This window comes from Vigna unguiculata, chromosome 11, assembly GCF_004118075.2.
Source record: "Vigna unguiculata cultivar IT97K-499-35 chromosome 11, ASM411807v1, whole genome shotgun sequence".
NCBI lineage: Eukaryota > Viridiplantae > Streptophyta > Magnoliopsida > Fabales > Fabaceae > Vigna > Vigna unguiculata.
The window spans coordinates 9,306,977-9,328,201 of NC_040289.1; the positions used below are offsets into that span (position 1 = coordinate 9,306,977).

Here is a 21,225-nt window from a genome sequence, read left to right on the forward strand (position 1 = left end):
CATCGCCAAACACAAGCAAATAGGGTGAGCTAACAGATAAACATATACACAATTCGAATATATATATATATATATATATATATATATATATATATATATATATATATATATATATATATATATATATATGTGCATACGCTCATCAATGGAATGCTATCATATGATTCCATACCACATGACCACCAACATGTTATTCATGCTCTATATCTTTGGATGGTAACCTTAAGATACCCTTTGTTGCTACACCTACAAGCCACAACTTATGGAACACGTGTGGGAAAACTGCTACGGATCACACTTTATAATGCCAAGTGGAGTTTCCAATATCACTGACCACAACCTATGATTACTCAATCGAGTGGAGACCCTCCATATGAGCCACAACACGCACACTCACACCAGCAACACTCGCCAATCTGAGTCACAACTCAAGGAATACCACGTGTTTACCCTCTATCCCGAGCCACAACTCAAGGAACACTCCAGCAAGTCAATCTTTAAGGTATCACCCAAAGCCTTGTAGACCATGCACATCTAAAGCATACAAACATTCTGCCCCTGCATTATCGCTTAGCGTTGCTCCACAATCGCCAAGTGAGAGTCAGTTGCAGACCGCCTAGCGGTGCCTATTTTTCGGTAGGCGCCAAACGTATTACCACATACTACCTATGCAGATATCGCCTGGTAGAACCACCTCCACCGCCAAGCGCCACACGTCAACATAACCACTTGAAATTGTAGCTATCGCCTGACAGTTTGAACACCATCGCTAGGAGCTATACCAGTACTCACTAGGGATGTCAAAAAAATCCGTACCTGTGGGTATCTGCAGATAAAACCCGCAATGGGTAAGAAATGGATATTAAAAATGGATACCCGCAAGTAACGGGTATGAGTATTTTTTATACCCGCATGTTAACGAGACGGGTACGGGTATCATAGTATCCGTACCCACTATACTCTAATTTAAATTAAAAAAAAAAAATGATTAAAACATTAATACATTGATTTTGAATGGGTTATTTTTTTATGAATTGGTTTTAAAAAATCTCTATTTATTTGTAAATTATCATGTTTAAATCAGTTATTTGCACTTTGTTTGAAATTTATAAAAGTTATGCATTGTATTTTTATTTGAAATTATGATTAGAAGTTGTTGTTAAATATTAAAATTTTCTTTTTATAAAAAGTCACGGGTACCCGTGGGTATCCGTGTGTGTCCATATACTTATGAGACAAGTCTAACAATAGTTTGTCGATGTATTGATTAGATGAGTCTAGAAATACACATCAGACAAGACTTTCCATACACTTATTAGACGAGTATAGAAAAAAAAATTACATTAGTCTAACAATACACATTAGATGAGATTATACACTAAGAACATAACAAAAAGGTATTTGACTAGTCATTCCATACATTGATTAAATGAGTTTACAAATATTTTGATTAGACGAGTTGTCGAGTATTGATCAGACGAGTCTAGCAATATACATTAAACAAGTTTTTTCATACATAAATTTGGCGAGTCTATTAATACACATTAGACGAGTATATCCATTCACTAATTAGATGAATCGACGAGTCTATTCATACACTAATTAGACGACTTTAGTAATACGCATTAGATGAGTCCACATGCACTAATTATACAAGTATTTTGTGTATAAAACTTAAAACAAGTCATTTCATGCATTAATTAGACGAGTTTAAGAATACACATTAGGTGAATCCGTCCATACACAGATTAAATGAGTCTTGCAACACACATTATATGAGTTTATCCATACACTAATCAAATGATTTTATTTGTATACATATTATACGAGTCTAATAATACATATTAGACAACTCTATCCATTCTCTAATTAGACATGTCTTGCAATACATATTAGAGGAGTGTGTCCACACACATTAGATGAGTTTGACCATGTACTGATTAGACGAGTCTAACATTAGATATTAGATGAACATGTCGATGCACAAATTTTACGAATTTAACAATACACATTAGACCAATATATTCATACACCAACTTGTATTTATAATGAATATATTCTACATATTTTTGCATAGTCTATTCTTTGTATTTTTAAAAAGTTATTCTATATTTTTTAACATGTTATATGCTTTGTATTTTTATAAAATGATTAAATTATACTTTTAGTCCCCATTTTCGTAGTAAAATTTGAATTTGGTCCCTCAATTATTTTTTATCTCAATCTGGTCCCTATTTTGGGAAATTTGACCTAATCAAGTCCTTTCCGTTAGTGGTGGAGTAACGGTGTTAAATTGAGTGACACGTGTCAGCTTCTGGATTTTTTGAATTTTTTATTTTATTTTTTATTTTTTATTTTTTATTAATTTTTTTAAAATTTTTAAAAAAATTAAAATTTTGCCACGTGTCAAGCTGACATCGTGCCACGTGGTAGTGACAGTGCCACGTGTCACTATTTGGGAGGTGTCATTTTCTCATTCTCAATTTGGTCCCTGTATTTTATTTTTTGTCTCAATTTAGTCCCAATTTTTGTAAAAATTATGCAATTTCGTCCCCCTCCAAATTGAAACAAAAATTATAAAATGTTATACAAATATTTTTATTAAATTTGATTTTTTTATTCAAATTGATATTTTTATTATATATTTTCAATAAAACCAAGTTTCTTTAAATTTGTTTCACATTAAATTTTACTTAAAATTGTTTTCAAATTTTAAATTTATTTGTTTTTTATTGTTACATAAACTAGTTAATTTTTCTTAAATTATATAATTGTTATTTTTATACTAACTAAAACATTTGTATAGAAATTATTGAATTTTACACATTTAAAAATATGCAATTATTTAAAATATAAATTCAAATAAAAAATAATATTAAAATATAATGTAATAAAATATCAATATAATTTATGAATTCTTTTATTAACATTATTTTCTATTAACAACTTTAAAACAATTTTAAAGTTTAACGTAAAATATAAATTAAAATAAACTTAATCTTGTTAAAAATATTTACTTGAAATATCAATTTTGATAAAAATATTTGTGCATATTTATATAAAAATTAAATTTGGTTTCAATTTGAAGAGGGACAAAATTGCACAATTTTTACAAAAATTGAGACTAAATTGAGACAAAAAATAAAATACAGGGACCAAATTGAAAATGAGAAAATGACACCTCCCAAATAGTGACACGAGGCACTGTCACTGCCACGTGGCACGATGTCAGCTTGACACGTGGCAAAATTTTAATTTTTTTAAAAATTTTAAAAAATTAATAAAAAATTCAAAAAAAATTCAAAAAATTCAGAAGCTGACACGTGGCACCCTATTTAACACCGTACTCCACCACTAACGGAAAGGACTTGATTGGGTCAAATTTCCCAAAATAGGGACCAGATTAAGATAAAAAATAATTGAGGGACCAAATTCAAATTTTGCTACGAAAATGAGGACTAAAAGTATAATTTAACCTTATAAAATCTATTTTTTACACACACACACACGCACGCACGCACGCACACGCACACGCACACGCACACACACTTTTTCACACACACACACACTTAAAATTATTATTATTTATTTCTAAATAACTTTTAATATGATATGATATATATTTTAAATAATTTTTAATATAATATATATTTCTTAACATAAAAAAATATAAAAAAAAAGATCAGTGGTATGCACGAATTTAAAAATAATAATATTTTCAAGTTTATGATTTAAAACCAGTTTGCATATAAAATAATAAAGTTTTACGTGCTTCCATGCCAGTGTGCATGAATCTGTCATTTCTAATTGTACAAAATTCTATACTACTTTTTCGTAGAATATCCATTTGTCACCGTTCCAACCCTTTTACATTTTCCATATTATCTCCACATGGATTTAATAGTAGCAAATAATCTTTCTTTCCATTCATTTCAATAAAATAAATTCATTCTCAATATATTATTTTCATATTGATTCATAAATTCGCTTCCATTATTTTTAACTTATAGCACAAATCAACATTTTATTTACTAATAAAGATAAATATTTCATTACTTTCCTAATCCTTAATTCTTTTAAAGAAAATGTTTACTATGTTAACTAATCCGTTAAACAAAAAAATCAAATAAACATTCAAAATAACACATACAAATGTTATGATATAATGTAACAAAAATAAAATCTTAAAATACATGAAACAAATTCTATTTAGTTATCTTAAATTAAATATTAGAAACTAGAAAACATAGTGATATACGATTTTAAAAGAATAAAAAGCTGAAAAAAATATTTTACATGAATTAAAATAAAAAATAAAATGATTTACAATAATTAAAAAAATAATTTTATATGACTAAAATATGTAATTTCAAATTTTTTAAAGTTAAAAGAATAAAAATTAGAACTCACTAATTTTAGTAATAAATATATTTAAAAAATAAATAAAAGATAATACCATAGTAACAAATATAATACTATAAATGATATATTAAGTCAACATTTATTATTAAAATTAAAATAATTACTAAAATATAAAATTTTAAAATAATATATTAAATTGAACTAAAACAAGTAAAGATAAATCCCAGCTCAAAATTGATTGAATTTAATTTTAAAACACAAATAGACAACCCAAATTAAAAATAATTTTGGCTTAAAAATTACAAAATAAATTGTTATAAACTCCAATAATTAATTTTAATTTTGAATATATATATATATATACACACACATATATATTCTTTTTTTCTCTTTAATTTTTTAATTTTATTAATTTTTTCAAAATTTAATTATATTTTAATTTTATAATTTAATAAATATATTTTAAAAATAAAATAAAATTTAATATATATTGATATTTATCTTATGTTAATCAGACGTCGAAAATCCATAAATGACAAAAAAATATTATACACCGAATGTCAACATCTAAAAAAATATTATAGATGTCAACAACAAAAACTTAAAATAAAAATATCAAATATCAATATCTGTTAAATAAAATAAGGTCCAAGATATCAACATCCATCGAGAGAAAAAAAAAAAAACACTTGAGAGTTGATAAGTTAAAGAGGAAAAAAAATTAGTTGGTTTTAACCGAGAGACAAAGCAGAAATTTAAGGTACAGGCCTCCCAGAATATTCTGACCAATATTTCAAAACAAAGTCCATTTTGTCATAAATTAAATAACCTATACGGACTATTCCAACCAGGTCTATTTCTATATGGATGTTTCTTCTTGCACCCTGTCACAGTATGGGTGGGATGAATGTCTTTGGAAATTTTTTTCCAAAATTGGATTAGTGTGTTCCGAAAAACAAAATCTGATTTGATGGGGTGCAGGCAGAAATTTGATACGGTGAAGTAAAAAACAGCCTTTCTATATATGGAGAAGATTCCATGTTGGTAATTAACATTTTTGAAGTTACAGGTGAACTCTACCAATCCAAGCATCATGCATTTTGTGACCTACTGATCAACACCAATTTTCATAATTTTACATGAAAAATTTCTCTACATTAACAAAACTAAAACATTTGGAATATCTCAGCACAAAGTTTTCAAGTACATGTCAGTGCCATCGCCATTTGCCAGATGAATTATGTATGAAAGAAAAGTGAAGAAAACAGAAATCCAAGTATAACCATGAAATGTGACAAATTTTAGAGTTAGATAAAAAGGTATATAACTTTTCCTCTCAGTAGCACAATTCACAGTTTGTGTTTGGTCCACTGACCAAGAGGACTATATATAGAACGACAAAATTACTTACTCTGTCAAACCTAGTCAAGCCACCCACAGAAAATTGGCCTACAGCTCCTTCTAGATTTAAGTTATCAAGAAAGAATGATGAATGCAAGCACCAAAGCAGCTAGGACTATTAAAACACAAGATACAATCCATAACCAATAATTTTGAGACCTTTTCCTCTTCAGAATAGCCTTTGGGATTGACTCAGGAGCACCTTTCAGCGCCTTTGGTCGAATCCTAGGCCTCCCACTGCTCTCCTTTTGGACCTTTGCCGGAGCAGCCGGACCTGCCGGAGCCGCTGATGCCTCCATGTTAACACTGGTCTTCTGTTCTGTATCCTCTGCAACATCTGTTGCCGGTTCCTCAGGATTTGACACAGCTCCCGGGCCACCGGCTGCCTTCTTTGCTTTCTTCTCACGTTCCTATAATGAATCAAAGCAAACTCCTTATGTCAATAGTTTTGTTTTAGCTAACCATAGTTCAAACAAACTCAATTTAACTTAAATGCACTAATGATTCAAAATATTATGTATTACTTGCTGGTTGACTTCGTAAAAATGTTAACACTACCAATGCATGACAAATCAAATATGTGCATCAACAAACAAAACAATCACCTTGAGCTTCTTTTCGGCTTCCTTTTGTGCTCTAATGGCTGCTTTGGCAGCAGCTTTCTCCGCGAGTTTTTTCTTCCTTTCCAATGCCTGCTTTGCTTTTGCAATTTCCTCTTCTCTTTTCTTCTCTTTCAGCTTTTCTGGATTAATTGGAGGTTCCTTGACAGTAGTCTCCTTTTTCATTTCAAATTCATATTCGTCATCATCTTCTAAAACCTTACTGTCAACATTGGATTTCAAATCTTTTCCTTTCTTTTTGGTTTCTTTCTGAAACTTCTGCTCAGGCACAGTTGCTTGAGGAACTAATTTAGACCCCTCTGCCTGTTTCACAATGCTTTTTGGCAGTGTACCAATTTCAACAGGTTTCGGTTCTTCCAGCAAGGGCTTTTCATCTGGATTCCTCATACGTCCATCTCTACTCAACTGTCGCATGTCGAGTGATGGTAAAAGTCTTTTCTCATAATCATCTCTAAAGGATTTGTCACTGTTCCAAAGCGACATAACTTTCTCAACCTGGAACCATCAAAAAGAATAGCAACTACAACAAGGCTTAGCTAAAAACCCAGTAAACAGTGATCAGATGGATAAAGTACACTACAATACAAAGATTATGCAAACAAACCTCAGTTTCTACAAATTCCTCCAGCGCATTAATATCTTTCTTTGCAGCAAGCTCCCGTGCTTTGTTCAAAATTGTTCGACTTTGGTAGAAATAGGAGTTCTGAACAAGTTAATATTGATCAATGTTTAGAAATTATTCAACAATGCAAAATGAGTAAACAGAAAAAACCAGCAAATCCTAATATCAAATTAATAAAAAAATTCAATAGCATGCACTTCTGAAGTAGCAGAAAAGGGGAAGGAAAGCTTTGAATTGGTCAACATAAATTTGGATAAAAAGAAAGAGTATAGCTTAGTACTACGGAATATAAAATAAAATGTTTGAATGTATGTCAAAGCAAGTCAAACACACCCCCTGATCACGTTGTTTTCTCAGCTGCTGAATGTTCTCATAAGCTTTATCCCTCTTTTCAGTAACAGCTCCTAGTTCCTCCTGTAAAGACTGGATATCCTTGTCTAAGGCTTTTACTCCATCATCAAGTTGTTTGATTTTGGATCGAATTACTTGCCTCTCTTTTTTAGCTCCATCCAAATCACCACCTATAAGCTGCAATGAAATATAATTGTCAAATAAAAATTTACATAAAAACACAATTAAAAATTCTTAACAAAACCTTTGTGGAAAAAATAGAAATAACCTCACCTTAACCTGATCTTGAATGGCTTCTTTCTGCCCCATAGAATCTTGTAATTTGGCTCTCATCGTAGCATTAGCAATAACCTTCTCCCTTGTCCCTTCAAGCTGTTTGATTTCTCGAAGGATTTGTTTTTCTTCAGCCAATGGAATGCTCTCATGTTGTATGTGGTATTGCAAGCTACTAATCTGCATCAATAGAGAAACATACATGGGAATGGTGTTTGGATTAATACTAATAGACAAAGTGATGAAGTCTCCACTAAAAAGAATTTTGACTCCGACATACGAGATTGTTAAGTTCCTCCTCAGAAGAGCATAATGCCCCACCCCGGCCTGAATTATTTGTATTACGCAGTTTGCCCAATGCCTGCTGCAGAGGTTCAATCTCTTTTATTTTTTCATCGACAATACTCTGATATTGCTTATTGTCATCTCTTAGAGACTTGATCTGAGATATCAACTCTGCTCGTTCTGACTGCATAAAAATCAAATATGAAATTACATTACATGCCAGTAAATACTCATGGAGTCTATCATATCATATAAATCCATTCAATAAAATGACAGCTAATTGTTAAGTTACAAAATCTCCATCAGATAAATTTTCAGATAAAAAAAAGTCCATAAACTAAAAGAAATTCTATTTCCCATTTTAACAAATACAGGTTTTGGCCGATTAACAACACAGAATATTGAGGGACAAAAGTGAGCAAATTAAAAATAACAACAAATAAATGTAATAGTAACCAAATTGATGACACCAATAATAAATTATGAATATAACTGTTTATCTAAAGCCATTCAACTAAACTGAAACATTGAGATATGAAAGTGAGCAAATTAAAACAATATGGACAACAAAGAACACAAAACTGGAATATTAAGGGACTAAAATTTACCAAAACAAAACAACAGCAACAGAAACAGCAACAAACAAAAAGCAAAAACAAAAATGGCACATTGATTTAACTGAACTGGAATATTGAGGGGCTAAAATGAGTAAATTGAAATAATATGACATAACCAAAACACAACATCTAACTGAACTGCTTGAACATTGAGGAACTAAAATGAGCAAATTAAAACAATATGAGATCAACAAACACAGAAACACAACTCTAACCGAACTGGAATATTGAGGGACTAAAGTGTGCAAATTAAAACAATATGACACCAACAAACAGAGCACAAGATCTAGCTGAACTGGAATATTGAGGGACTGAAGTGAGAAAACTGACACAATGATGGCAACAACAAAAACAACAACATAATGATTTAACTGAACTGCAATATTGAGGGACTAAAAGTGAGTAAACCTAAAACAAACAGAACAACAACAGATACAATGAAAAAACATAGCACTAGATAAATAATTAGACAACAACTAAAATATATACAAAAATCAGATAACTTTGTATTCAAAGCCATTAGCCTAGGGGATGAATGATGCCAAATCTAACTCATAGGCATTGGTTGACAACGTGGAACATGACAATGAAAAAAAACAGGAATATGTAATCCCCTACATAGATTATCTTCCATTTTCAACTCACCCTTTTAGCCCTTAAAGCATCAGTGACCTGAATTCGTGCTTGATTTTTCTGGCTCATCTCTTTATCAAGTTTATCAAGATTTGCTTTGATGATTGGATCATCATAAGGCCGGAACCTAACAAAATAATAAGAAAGTATCTGCTTTGGCGCAGGCCAATCTTCAGCTGCATCTTTAGGGACATTAGAATCTAGAACAGCATTAGAATCTGGGGCAACTTCCTCTTCTGGTTTAGCAGATTCATCTCCATGTGACCCAAATGGTATAGCGTCAGCGACTTCTGCATCTTGTTCCAATTGCCCGTTTTCAATTTCTTCAGAAACAGGTTTGTCTTCTTCAGCACCGTTCTCCGCTGGCCCTTGAACCGTCTCAAATCCCACAACCTCAACCGCCATAGCTCCAACTACAGGACAGCCTCACAGAAACCCAAGAAACCTTAATCAGAAGGTTATATTAATAGTTAATAAAACAACAATAATGAATGTTTTACACGAAAATACGGAACATTTATGAGCAGTTTGATTCAACAGTTTGACCAACATTTATGAGCAGTTCGATTCAACAGTTTGACAAACGGGCATAAATAGCAGATACACGAATGTCAACCCCATAAATCAAAAAGATAACACATAAGGATTGTTAAAAACTATTATCAGTTTTTATTTAATAAAAAAGTTATAAAATCAGGTCCGAGGTTATTAATAAAAAAAAGCACCTCATTAAGTCAAATAAATAAATAAATACATGAATTTCATCAATTTGATCCCAATCAAGTACAATTTCAATCATGAACGTCAAATGGACAAGAGGATCTATCATCATCTTCACATCAAAATCAAATACGCATAACAAGAAAACCCCGTTCCGAAAAAACGACCAGATTTTTAGGCAAAAATCAGGAACTCTTCCTATGATCAAACCATGCATGCAAAGCCAAATTCAAAATATAACACAATTGCAAGAGATGGCAAAAAAATCAAAAGGGTGTGATCCAAATACCTTGAATGGACCACACCCACGATTGATACACCCAGAAAGACAGAAAATTTGCACACAGAAGAATGAGAAATGCAGAAGCAACAACAGCAAAAGGAGAAGAAATTAGAATATACCAGTGTGGAGGAGTGAGATAAGCACAGAGGAATTATTACCCAGATGAGAGATAGAGAGAGAGATAGAGAGAATTTGCAGAAAAAGAAGACCCTTTTGACAAAGCGACACCAAAATCGAATTCCAAAGTTAGAAAAGTACCTCAGAAAGGGAGAGAATTTTTGAGAGTAATAACGGGCCAGATCTCTCCCTGTCTCACAATGGGAAGGATGAATATGAGCCAGAGTTAGAGAGAGAAAGAGAAAGAGAAAGAGAAAGAGAAAGAGAGAGAACACGTGCCTTAATCACGTTATCAAAAATGATTTCATTTTGTTTTTATTCTATTTCCAAAATTTTAACTTTGTCTTTATAAGAAAAATTAATTTAAATGTTACTGGCATATAATTTTACTCGTATATTATCTTTCATCATTGATTGCCGGAATAATGTTCAATTTAATGACCTTATCTTGTTGTAATAATAATTTTTAAAATTAAGAAATAAATGAATTACCTTTGAATTAATTACTTTTTCATTTTTTCCCTAAATATATGCTATCAATGTAACTTATAGTAAAACAATTAAACTAAAAAAATTCTTAAAATATTTTATGGACTTATTTTTTAAAATTTAAGGTACTAATATGCGTTAAGATATAACTTTGGATACTGTATTAACCATTTCCTTATTGGTATATGATAAATTTATTGATGAGGTTATTTGGAATTATTTTTAATTTCTTGAGATTAAAACCATTAATAATATATAATAATTAAATTTAAACATGTATTTCCAAAAAAAACTAACTATTAAGTAAATAACTTATGCTCTTTTAGATTTCGAAACTTTATACTCTAACAATTTGTTTTTTATTTGGAAAAATATAGTGATCGTAAAACCATTTTCTTCTGTCTTAAAATTTAAGTAAAGGCTGGTCCATAAGGTGTTCAAAATCCCTAAACCAGCCCTAACCCCCTTATTCTTGCATTTTTTCAGAAACAATTTTCTTTTTCCTCTCCCTTGGCTGCTTCATGAGCTCTGCTAGGATTTGGCATCGTTTTTCATCAAGCTGGTTGAACTCCACTTCGGTTCCACCTCACCAAGCTGTTCTTGGAGCTGTGGTGCTCCTTCGTAGTATGCTCGTGGTATTTGCTATCCTCTATCCAGGCAAGGGAAGCTAAAACTCCTTTTCTTTGAAATACAGTGTACTTATTTTCATTCTGGAATGAGTGTGTTTGATTGATGTGGCGCTACTTTTTTTTTTCTACACTGCACACTTTTCGTAAAATGAAGGTTCCTACTTCGTTAAACATTGGATCGAGCTAAAATTTTAATAGTTGATCCTTAACACATAATTCTTGACTTTGACCGGTCGAATCTTGAATCGGAGCTCTGTAGTAAGAGCAGTTTTTATCGCAAGGTCAATGTAGTTTGGTTGTTGACAACACTGCACACTTTTTGTAAAATGAAGGTTCCTACTTTGTTAATCGTTGGATCAAGCTGATATTTTAACAGCTGATCCTTAACACATAATTCTTGACTTTGACCAGTCAGATCTTGAATCGGAGCTTTATAGTGAGAGTAGTTTCTATCGCAAGATCACTGTAGTTTGGTTGTTGACAACATTGACCTATGTTGCTTGTTTGGTGCATAACTTTCTTTATAGTTATTCAATTAAGTTGGTTCTTGTTTCATTTTGTTCTTGATTCAATCATATTTAATTTGAATATAAATACAAAATTTTTGGAGCTTTACACAAGCTGCAGTTTTATTTCTAAAATCCCAAATCGTTTGCATAATGTGTTGTTAAGTTGGATTGGATAAAAATTATAAGAATTAGTTATTTTTCAAGAGAGAAATATGTTGTATGATTTTAATATGTGTCTTCAAATGCTTGTGTGAGAATATAGGAGATTCCATGGGGGAGATCCTATTTGATTTAATTGGTAGTGTCTTCATTGGTCAGGATGTAATTTCATGAATCTCTATGTGAGATCTCATGGTGGTGCCTCATTGGTCAAGACGTAATTCCACGATGGTCGTGTGGTGGTGCCTCATTGGTTAGGACGTAATTCCATGATAGTTTCATGGTGGTGCCTCATTGGTCAAGGCGTAATTCCATGAATCTCTAGGTGAGATCTCATGGTGGTACCTCATTTGTCAGGGTGTAATTCCACGTTGGTTGCGTGGTGGTGCCTCATGGTCAAGACATAATTCCATGACCCCTGTTAGTGGGAGTTTCATGGTGGTGCCTCATTATATAATTTAGTAAGGATTCAAGGTAAGGATTGGATCCTAACACTCTAAAGAGTCAATTAGTCTCACGTAAAGCATACTAACTCAAGTGGTGAGAATAATAGGAGGCCTGGGACACTTTAAGGCTAACCTTGTGAGTGGTAGGATAAGACCCTTTGACAATTAGCTCGGTATAGCAGTAGAGACCACCACAAGTGCAAGCATCCGGTGAATCCGACTAATTATATGTATCCGGATAAGTCGTGTCTTGAGTCGTAGAGGCTTGTTTGCGAGTCATAACATGATTGGTTGATATATGTACCTTGGGCTATGAAAGTGTATGCTATTGTATGAAAAAAAATGTTTTTCTACTCTAGCTTACCCTTTCTGCTTGTTTGTATGTTCTATGTGTGGTTTTCTCTTTTTGCGATGATCATCAATTTATTAATGTGAGCAGATGCGAGAACTCCTCGTGGTCAACAAGGTAATGGAGATTTCGCTGCTTAACTCGTCTTGGGTCAGATCTCAATTCTTCGAGTTCTCTGTTAGGGTCATAGCCCATGTTTTACTTCACTCCTTGAGAATTCATTTTATGTATTGTTCTGCTTTATCTTGTTTAGTCTATGGCAACATGGTGTGCATTAGACTTCTCTTTAAGTATTTGGGACTTTGTTGTAAGGAGTGATATTTATACTCCCCGTCGTTACTCTTTATTTTACCTTGTGTTATGTTTCATTTAATTATGTTATTATTTAAATGGGACGTTACAGTGACCATTATTGTAAGACCCACTTTTTCTGCTCTTAATGTTTAAAGGGATAGTCTTATCTGTTGGACCTAAGGCCAGTCCATAGGTACCTCAAGATCCTCTTACAACCACTTGTTTTTTTCATTCTACTTACTTTCGCAAGACAGTTCCCCTTCTCTCACTCTCTCTTTTCTCTAACAAAGATCTGCTAGGGTTTGGACCTCGTTCATCACTAAGCTAGCTAAACTACATTTATTCCACGTAAGTTGGTCCTCAACTCATACTTTCTCTTCTCTAGCTTTATTGCCGTGGTTCCAACTAGGGTTCATCTTAGTAACCTCGTTTTCAATCTGGTGTCAGTATTTCCAGCTCATAAGTATGTTCCTGAAGTTGTGGTGCTCGTCTGTTGGGTGCCTGTGTTATTTGATAGCCTCTGTTCAGGTAAGGCTAGCTAGGGTTTCACTGTTTTTAAGTTATTTTTCCTGTTTGATTTGTTTTACGTTATGGGTGCTTTGATATATGTTATTGGTCATGTGATAATATGTTGCTTGTACTGCTATTATGGTTTGAATCGGGTTTTGCACGCGTGAGAGCAAGTGGGTTCTGCTGAACTCGCCCAGGCGAGTTGGATGGTCGCTCAAATGGAAAGCTCTCGCTTAAGTGAGAAGTTCTCTCCTGAGTGAGAACAGTTGCAACCCATCCCCCTCTCTGTTTTGAGGGTTCGCCTAAGCGAATGCCTCTTGCCTGAGTGAGACGGGCTAGCTTGAGCGAGACCTCAACGTGCTCTCTCTTTGCAATCTCACCTAGGCAAGATCTAGTAGCTTAAGCGAGGGGTTCCTCTCGCCTGAGCGAGGGCTCCTACCCTGAGCGAGATTGATAGAGTTAGTTGAATACGTGCATGTTTCTAGTGATTGGTTGGTTTATTACTTTAAAAAGTTTAAGTATGATTCATTGTATGTTCTATGTGATATAATGAGACTAAAATTGATGAGCTTGGTATGAATAAAGTCATGAATCATGGTTGGTTGGTTGGTTGGATATTAGCATGATATTGTTATGCTTGATAAACTTGTGGTTGGTTAGAAGGACATGTTGTGGTATAAGATAGACGTAATTCCATGAATCTCGTGGTGAAATTTCATGGTGGTGTTGTAGTATATAATTAGGTAAGGATTGAAGTACGGATCGCATACTGAAACTCTAAAGAGTTAGTTAGTCTCACGTAGAGCGGACTAACTCAAGTGGTGAGAGTAGCAAGAGGCCCTAGTCTTTGGTAGGATAATGGCCTTAGATGTTTGAAGGCTAACCTTATGTGTGGTAGGGTAAAACCCATTGGCAATGGCTATGCATAGCAGTAGAGGCCACAACAAGTACAGACATTCGGTGAATCCGACCAATTATATGTACCCGAATAAATTGAGTCTTAGAGTCTTGTTGTTTGTCGTCACATGCTTGGATGATTGATGTGTTCTCAACTTTTAAATTGCATGCTTATTGTATGATAAAAATCTTTTTACTCTAGCTTACCCTCTTTGCTTGTGTTTGTCTTCTTGTGTGGTTTTCCTTTTTGCAATGATCACCAATTCCTTGGTGTGAGTAGATATTTTCTTGAATCTCGTGGTGAGAGTTCATGGTAGTGTTTTAGTGTATATATTTAGGTAAGGATTCAAGTAAGGATCGCATCCTGAAACTCTAAAGAGTCAATTAGTCTCACGTAGAGTGGACTGACTCCAGTGGTGAGAGTAGTAGAAGGCCCTAGTCTTTGGTAGGATAATGGCCTTATATGTTTGAACGCTAACCTTGTGCGTGGTAGGGTGAAACTCATTGGCAATGGTTATGCAGAGTAGTAGAGGCCACCACAAGTACAGACATCTGATGAATTTGACCAATTTTATGTATCCGGATAAATTGAGTCTTAGAGTCTTGTTGTTTGCCATCATATGCTTGGATGATTGATGTGTTCTCAACTTTTAAATTGCATGCTTAATTATATGATACAAATCTTTTTACTCTAGCTTACCTTTTTTGCTTGTGTTTTTCTTCTTGTGTGGTTTTCCTTTTTGCAATGATCACTTATTCCTTAGTGTGAGCAAATATGGGAACCCTTGGTGATCGTAGTGACGATGGGAATGTTACAGTTTAGTTGGTCATGAGTTGAAGTTGGGCTCACTGTTGAGCTCACGTTTGAAGAGCTTTTTTGTTGTTTTGTAATCCCTTGCTTATGAGCAAGGTCTTTTGGACAACTGTTGAACTTTTAAATTTTGTTCATGGCATCATGGTGTGCCTTAGTCTTTCTCTTCGAGTATATTTTGGATAATTGTAATGGTTGATACATATATACTTCATGGCTTTGCTCTTTCATATTATATTATATGTGATGTTTCATTTATAGAATTTATTCTCTATAATAATCATAAAAATAAGAAGTAAGGATAAAACATCATTTATTAGAATTCCATTTCCCAAAAACGCGGGAAATTTAAAACTTTATTACATTATAAAGTATCTCAAAACCTCTATTATGAAAGCCATGTTCAATAATCCAAAGTGTATAAGTTTGTAAATTTTATAAAAATAAAACTCTGTATAAAATTTTCCAGATATAGCCCACGCTTCGGCTCTATGCCTCACTAGATCCACATGTAACATCATCTCCTTCCGTGTACCGTGTACACGATCATCGCCAAATACAAGCAAATAGGGTGAGCTAACAATATATAAAACATATACAATTCATATATATATATATATATATATATATTACACAATCATATCAAAGGAATACTATCATTTGATTCCATATCATATGGCCACCATGTCATCTATGGTCTACGTCTTTAGACGAATATCTCAAGATGTCTTGCTGCCACACCTACAAGCCACAACTTGTAGAGCATGGGCGAAGAAACATGCTACAGACCATACTCAGTAACGCCAGGTGGAGTTCCCAATACGAACATAGTTCGTAACATCCCAAGAGTAACAAACTCATTAGCTTAATACTAAGGAGGCTAATCTATCTGGACTTATCCGTACGAGCCATAACTCGCACACTCACACTGGCAACACTCGCAATCCTGAGCCACAACTCAAGAGTTTCTCGTGTACATCCGTCATCGCAAGCCATAACTCCAAAGATGTCATTCTGAGCCACAACTCAAGGAATGCCACGTGCTTAACCCCAATCCCGAGCCACAACTCAAGGGATACGTTCCAAGCCATAACTCAAAGAACACCAGCAAGCCGACCTTCGAGATATCACCAAAACCTTGTAGACCACGCACATCCAAAACAACCAAAACACAGGCCCTGCCTCTGCATTATCGCATGGCCCTGCCTCTTGCCTTAATTCTCTAAGTTAAGTAGTCTTATCTTAGTACATGTTCACAATTCACCTTCACAAGCTACTGCCTACTTTTGCCAAGACACTCATACCAATTCCTTATGGACTTGCACATATGTTAATCTCATGCTAGCGTCATGTGTCCATAGATGCTCCAACTTTCAATATAATCACAACATTCTCAATTATACCAATTCCTTATGGACTTGCACATATGTTAATCTCATGCTAGCGTCATGTGTCCATAGATGCTCCAACTTTCAATATAATCACAACATTCTCAATTATAACTCTAAGTCTGGGTAGCTTGACTAACTAGAATCAATCATCCCATTTATTTCTCTTACCATATCAATAGTATTACCAATCTTATACCACTTACCCTTCCCACCTTTTAATTTGATCAATTACCTATAACTTCCAAACTTCCAGTCTTACTCCCTCACAGTCCCATATCCAATTGTGGTATAACTAACTCATCCTGCACAGTATAAAACCTCATAATTCTTCCAACTCACAATCAACCCCAATTTAAATCATAATTCTAACTCACAAGTACCACCCTAAACCTCTGTCCAATGACCCATAATTCGTTTCTTAACTAATTCATCTCCCAACTGAAACCCAGACTTAGAACCGTATCTAAGAGCCATGTAGAACCATTTTGCTCTGCATTAGCACTTAGCGGCACGCTATGCCCCATTAGATGGTGCATCATTTTATAGAAATTCCAGAACTAATTTTATACCTGCATGGGTTCTCACCTCCAATTTCTCTCTATTTTCGACCTAACAGGCCACACTAGTGTGCTTACGTTCATAATTCTTTCATACAACTTCTAACTCACCGAATTACATTAATTTGATCTAGAATTTAAAAACCCTCACTTTTCGAAACCCTAAAATATGTTCATATCAATTTCATCCAATTCACTTCCAATCTCAATCTAATTCAATAATTATAGCATCCAACCACCAAACAAATGATACGATTCCCTCATTCCTCGATCAAAATCAACCCAAAAAACCCAAAAACATCAAAATCGAGTCAATTTAACTCGCGTCGCCTGGTGCGTGTTCATCACTGCCAGGCCCTTCATTCAAAAACCCAAAAACTAGGTTGATCAATTTACGTCGCCTAGCGACGCAAAGCTCACCGCCAGGCGGTTCCTCCAATGAACCTAGAAAACACTCAAGAACAACATGAGTCGTCTAGCGGCTTTGAATGCCCGCTAGGCAATTTCTGGAAAATTTCCAGAAGCCTATAATTTTAAACGTGACAAGAAGGATTCATACATAAACATGCTATGCATAAAGAAAATTAAATCTAAAACACAAAGCTAATGAGTTCTAGCTCCCCTAACTTGGATATCCTTGCCCAAACTTGAACATTCTTAGCTTCTTCCTTGATAAAAATGATCTCCTTGAGCTTCCCCACTTTATCTCTCCTTCTCATTCAGTTAGCACAATGCTCACTCTAATCTAATTTTTCTCTCCTCAAAGTGCTCTACAATGGCAGACTCAAAAAACCCTCTTTCTCACCTCTAATTGGCCTTTTAGTTAGGTCTTAATGGTTGTTAATGGACAAAAACGAAAATTTGGTTTACCAGTGATGGTAATTTCCATTCAGAAACCATTATGAGTTGTTTTTCAGCCCCTCTTGGTTGCTCCCTTGTCGGCTAGGGTTTCTTTGCCCTTTCACATTCATGCCAAAGAGAATTTTGGCAAAAAGAAAGTTTAATTTGGCAAAAAGAAAGTTTAGTTCAAACCCATAACGATGCCAATGTCAAATAAATGCATGACCATTCAACCAATTCATGTTTCGTGATAATGTCTATAATTCTAGGATTATATTGTCACTCATCATGATCAAGCATATTATTAAAATAATAATCAATTAAAAAACACATAAATGACATACATAGGACTCAAACCCAAGTCCTCTCATATAACTAAGTACTCTCAACCATTTGAGCTAGTGCTTTTCCACATCATATTATTCAACATTTAATGTCATAAAAGCTCTCACTACTTGCATTTATTATTTATTTATTTAATTAATTAAATTTCGCGGATCTTACACACGTTACATTTGACTTTCTTTTGACTAAAATAGCCATTGAATATGAATTGAATAAGATAGAAGGTTGGTATATGTGGTTGGTGCAGTGTATAAGTTGATGGAGGCGTGGTTCGGGATTGTCATAGGGATTTCAGAGCAATTGATGGAATCATGTCCAAGACCTTCAAAGAGATCTCAGATTAGCTTCAGATCGTTGAATAAACACTCTTTTATATTTTTTTGTAATATTTTTGTTTGGGTTTCATCGGACCTTTAGTTGTGTTGGGCCTTTTGGTGTTTCGACCCATAGTATATAAGCGCTTGTGATAAACATTTGTATTCATATTTGAGTTATATGAAAATTTGATTTTTCTCTCAAGTCTCGAGGTTCTCCTCGGAACCACCGATCTTTATCTTTGAATCTCTTATTCAAAGTGGCGGATCTTCCTCACTTATCTTGGAACCTCCTCCAAGTGGCGTGACTTTCTTCCTTTTCGAAAACCCCCAATTCGACGTCCTCCATTTTCCCCATTCATTCTAGGGTTCATACCCATTTTTGTTCTAGACGAATTTCACCCCAAAATCTGAGACAATCCTTCATCATATGGTAATCAGAGCTCGATTGATTTGAGTCATTCGGGATTTTCGTTCTTCCATTTGTGGCGCATTTTGGGTTCTGCCGTATTTGTTCTTGTTCATCCTTCGTGCTCTTTCGTTTATTTCTCTAAAGCAAAGTTGCTAAATCGCAATCATTATTTCTTCTAAGGCATGAGCTGAAGTGAAGAGCTGATGGTGTGGTCATCTGCGTATGAGTGGTTTGAAAAACCACTGTTCTTCATTTTGTGCTTACACCCATTCAACCATTTTTTGAAATTGGATTCTCTAGCTCGAAGCTTTCTGTTTACGCATACCGGTTTCTAGGTTGGGATTGTTTTGGGCTGCGGAGTTAGCAATGCATACCAAGTGCTTGTGAAATTGATTCAGGAAGATAAATTGTGAAATTGAAGTTGGTTGTGACAAGTGCGTCAGAGATTGGCTAAGTGAGAAAGAGGCCAAGCGGTGCAAAGGAAATTCATTATGATCTTCTCGGTGCAATAGCAAGAAATTAGAGTTTATACAATTGCCAACAACTTTCTGGTTTAAGCAAGGGTAGCAATCACACTAAATCTAAATTTATTCTACTCTTGGTGTAATCAAGTAGTGGTTGTTTTAGTGCCAAATGCATTGTGTGGAAGTTTTGGCATCATCAAGCAGTGTGCACAGCAGGGCTGGAACATTTAAATTGGTTAAGTAGTGCGCTATTGGTGCAATTTTCTAGTTTCTTGGTGCAAAAGTGGATGCTTGAGGTCTGTCTTAGTTATTTGGTGCAGTAGAGACATGCTTGACATCATCAAGTGCAAGTTGGTGCAGTGAAAATTTTGTAGCAGCTTACTAAATAGTGAATGATGCAGCAAAGTTTTCGGTGGCAACTGGAACTTTTGATGCGGTGGTGCAGTATTTTGAATTAAGTTGGTTGCTCTTCTTTGGTGCAACGTGGTGATTTAACCCATTCAGTGGCTACAAATTGATTCCATTATCTTTGAATTTGGTGCCAATATCTAGTGCAGATCGTTGTAGCCATTTTTGTTGAAATTATGGTGCAGAATTTGATTGAACAACAACAATTCAGTGTAGTTAGAATTAGGGCAACAAATTTTCTTTGTGTCCATCTGGTAGCCCTTTTTGAATTTCTAGAAGCATACAGATTGGGAATTAAAATTCTAGTGCAGTAAGTATTTGGAGTGTTGGATCTGTTTTAATTAGGTTTGTACAACAGGATATTGGCCCATGCGGTGGCAACTAAACCATTCAACACAATAGCCCCGCTTGGTTCATTTGGTGGTGGTAATTAGTGTAGTCGGTGGCAGTCTCATTTTGAATTAGAATAAGCAAACTCATTTGCGTGTGCTGTTTAAAGCGGTACAAAATTTGTCAAGGCTTGATTTGGTGCTTGATGCAGCTGCTACATGAATCATTGTTTGGCAGCAACCTGTTTATATCCCATTTGGTGCCAACCATTAAAAGAATCATGTGCGTGTTGTGAGTTAAGTGCAAAATATGTTTGAAACGGTGAAAGTAGAGGTATTGGTGTGCAACATGGTGGAGAATTGGCGTTGAATTGCTGCCACGTTCATCCACTCAATCCTAGTGAAACATTCAATTGTCAAGTGGAGCTAAAAGTTATTATTGTTTCATCAAGTGGTTGGGATTATAACCTAGGGTGGTGATTCTTTGACAACAATTTGGCACATTGCACTAGATGTACTGTTCTCAAATGGTGCCAATATAGTACCACGAAAGAATTTTCAATCTGATATTTGCTACTACAACTTGAAGTGTTATTGTTTTTACGGTGCACTCAACCTCTCTTTCCCTTCTGCTTTAGCGTTGCTTCCTTTGTTCACATGAACCAAATAGGAGCTTGAGGTGTTGTTAATGTTAGTGTTTTGAGTGGCTGTCCTAATTACTTTGGGGAGATCTTGTTGACTAAAACGTGCATAGATGGAGGACTGGACAACATAATTGTTGAGGGTTG

At 34.4% G+C, this 21,225-nt stretch overlaps 1 protein-coding gene across 4 annotated transcripts; it reads right to left on the reverse strand.

The window, feature by feature from the left end:
* Positions 1-5,618: 5,618 nt before the first annotated feature.
* On the reverse strand, positions 5,619-10,572 carry LOC114169670 (proton pump-interactor 1-like). 4 transcript variants are annotated; one of them, XM_028054927.1, is made up of 8 exons: positions 10,426-10,572; positions 9,177-9,577; positions 7,910-8,098; positions 7,630-7,809; positions 7,339-7,533; positions 6,988-7,086; positions 6,369-6,878; positions 5,619-6,173 (listed from the first exon to the last, which is right to left on the reverse strand). In XM_028054927.1, the coding sequence occupies exons 2-8, from the start codon at positions 9,567-9,569 to the stop codon at positions 5,838-5,840; spliced, it is 1,902 nt and encodes a 633-aa protein (XP_027910728.1). In that variant the 5' UTR covers positions 9,570-9,577; positions 10,426-10,572; the 3' UTR covers positions 5,619-5,837. The 4 variants fall into 4 exon arrangements, with proteins under 4 accessions (XP_027910728.1, XP_027910727.1, XP_027910729.1 ...); XM_028054926.1 differs by having other exon boundaries at positions 9,177-9,589; positions 10,426-10,564; XM_028054928.1 differs by having other exon boundaries at positions 9,177-9,609; positions 10,426-10,542.
* Positions 10,573-21,225: the final 10,653 nt, after the last annotated feature.

Excerpts from the sequence above, each read along its gene's own strand:
- LOC114169670 (XM_028054927.1), bottom strand. The coding sequence starts at position 9,569 with ATGGCGGTTGAGGTTGTGGGATTTGAGACGGTTCAAGGGCCAGCGGAG. Across the intron at positions 8,099-9,176 it reads ATGCTTTAAGGGCTAAAAGG|TCAGAACGAGCAGAGTTGAT; the intron begins GTGAGTTGAAAA and ends ATTTTTATGCAG. Across the intron at positions 7,087-7,338 it reads GAAAACAACGTGATCAGGGG|AACTCCTATTTCTACCAAAG; the intron begins GTGTGTTTGACT and ends TAACTTGTTCAG.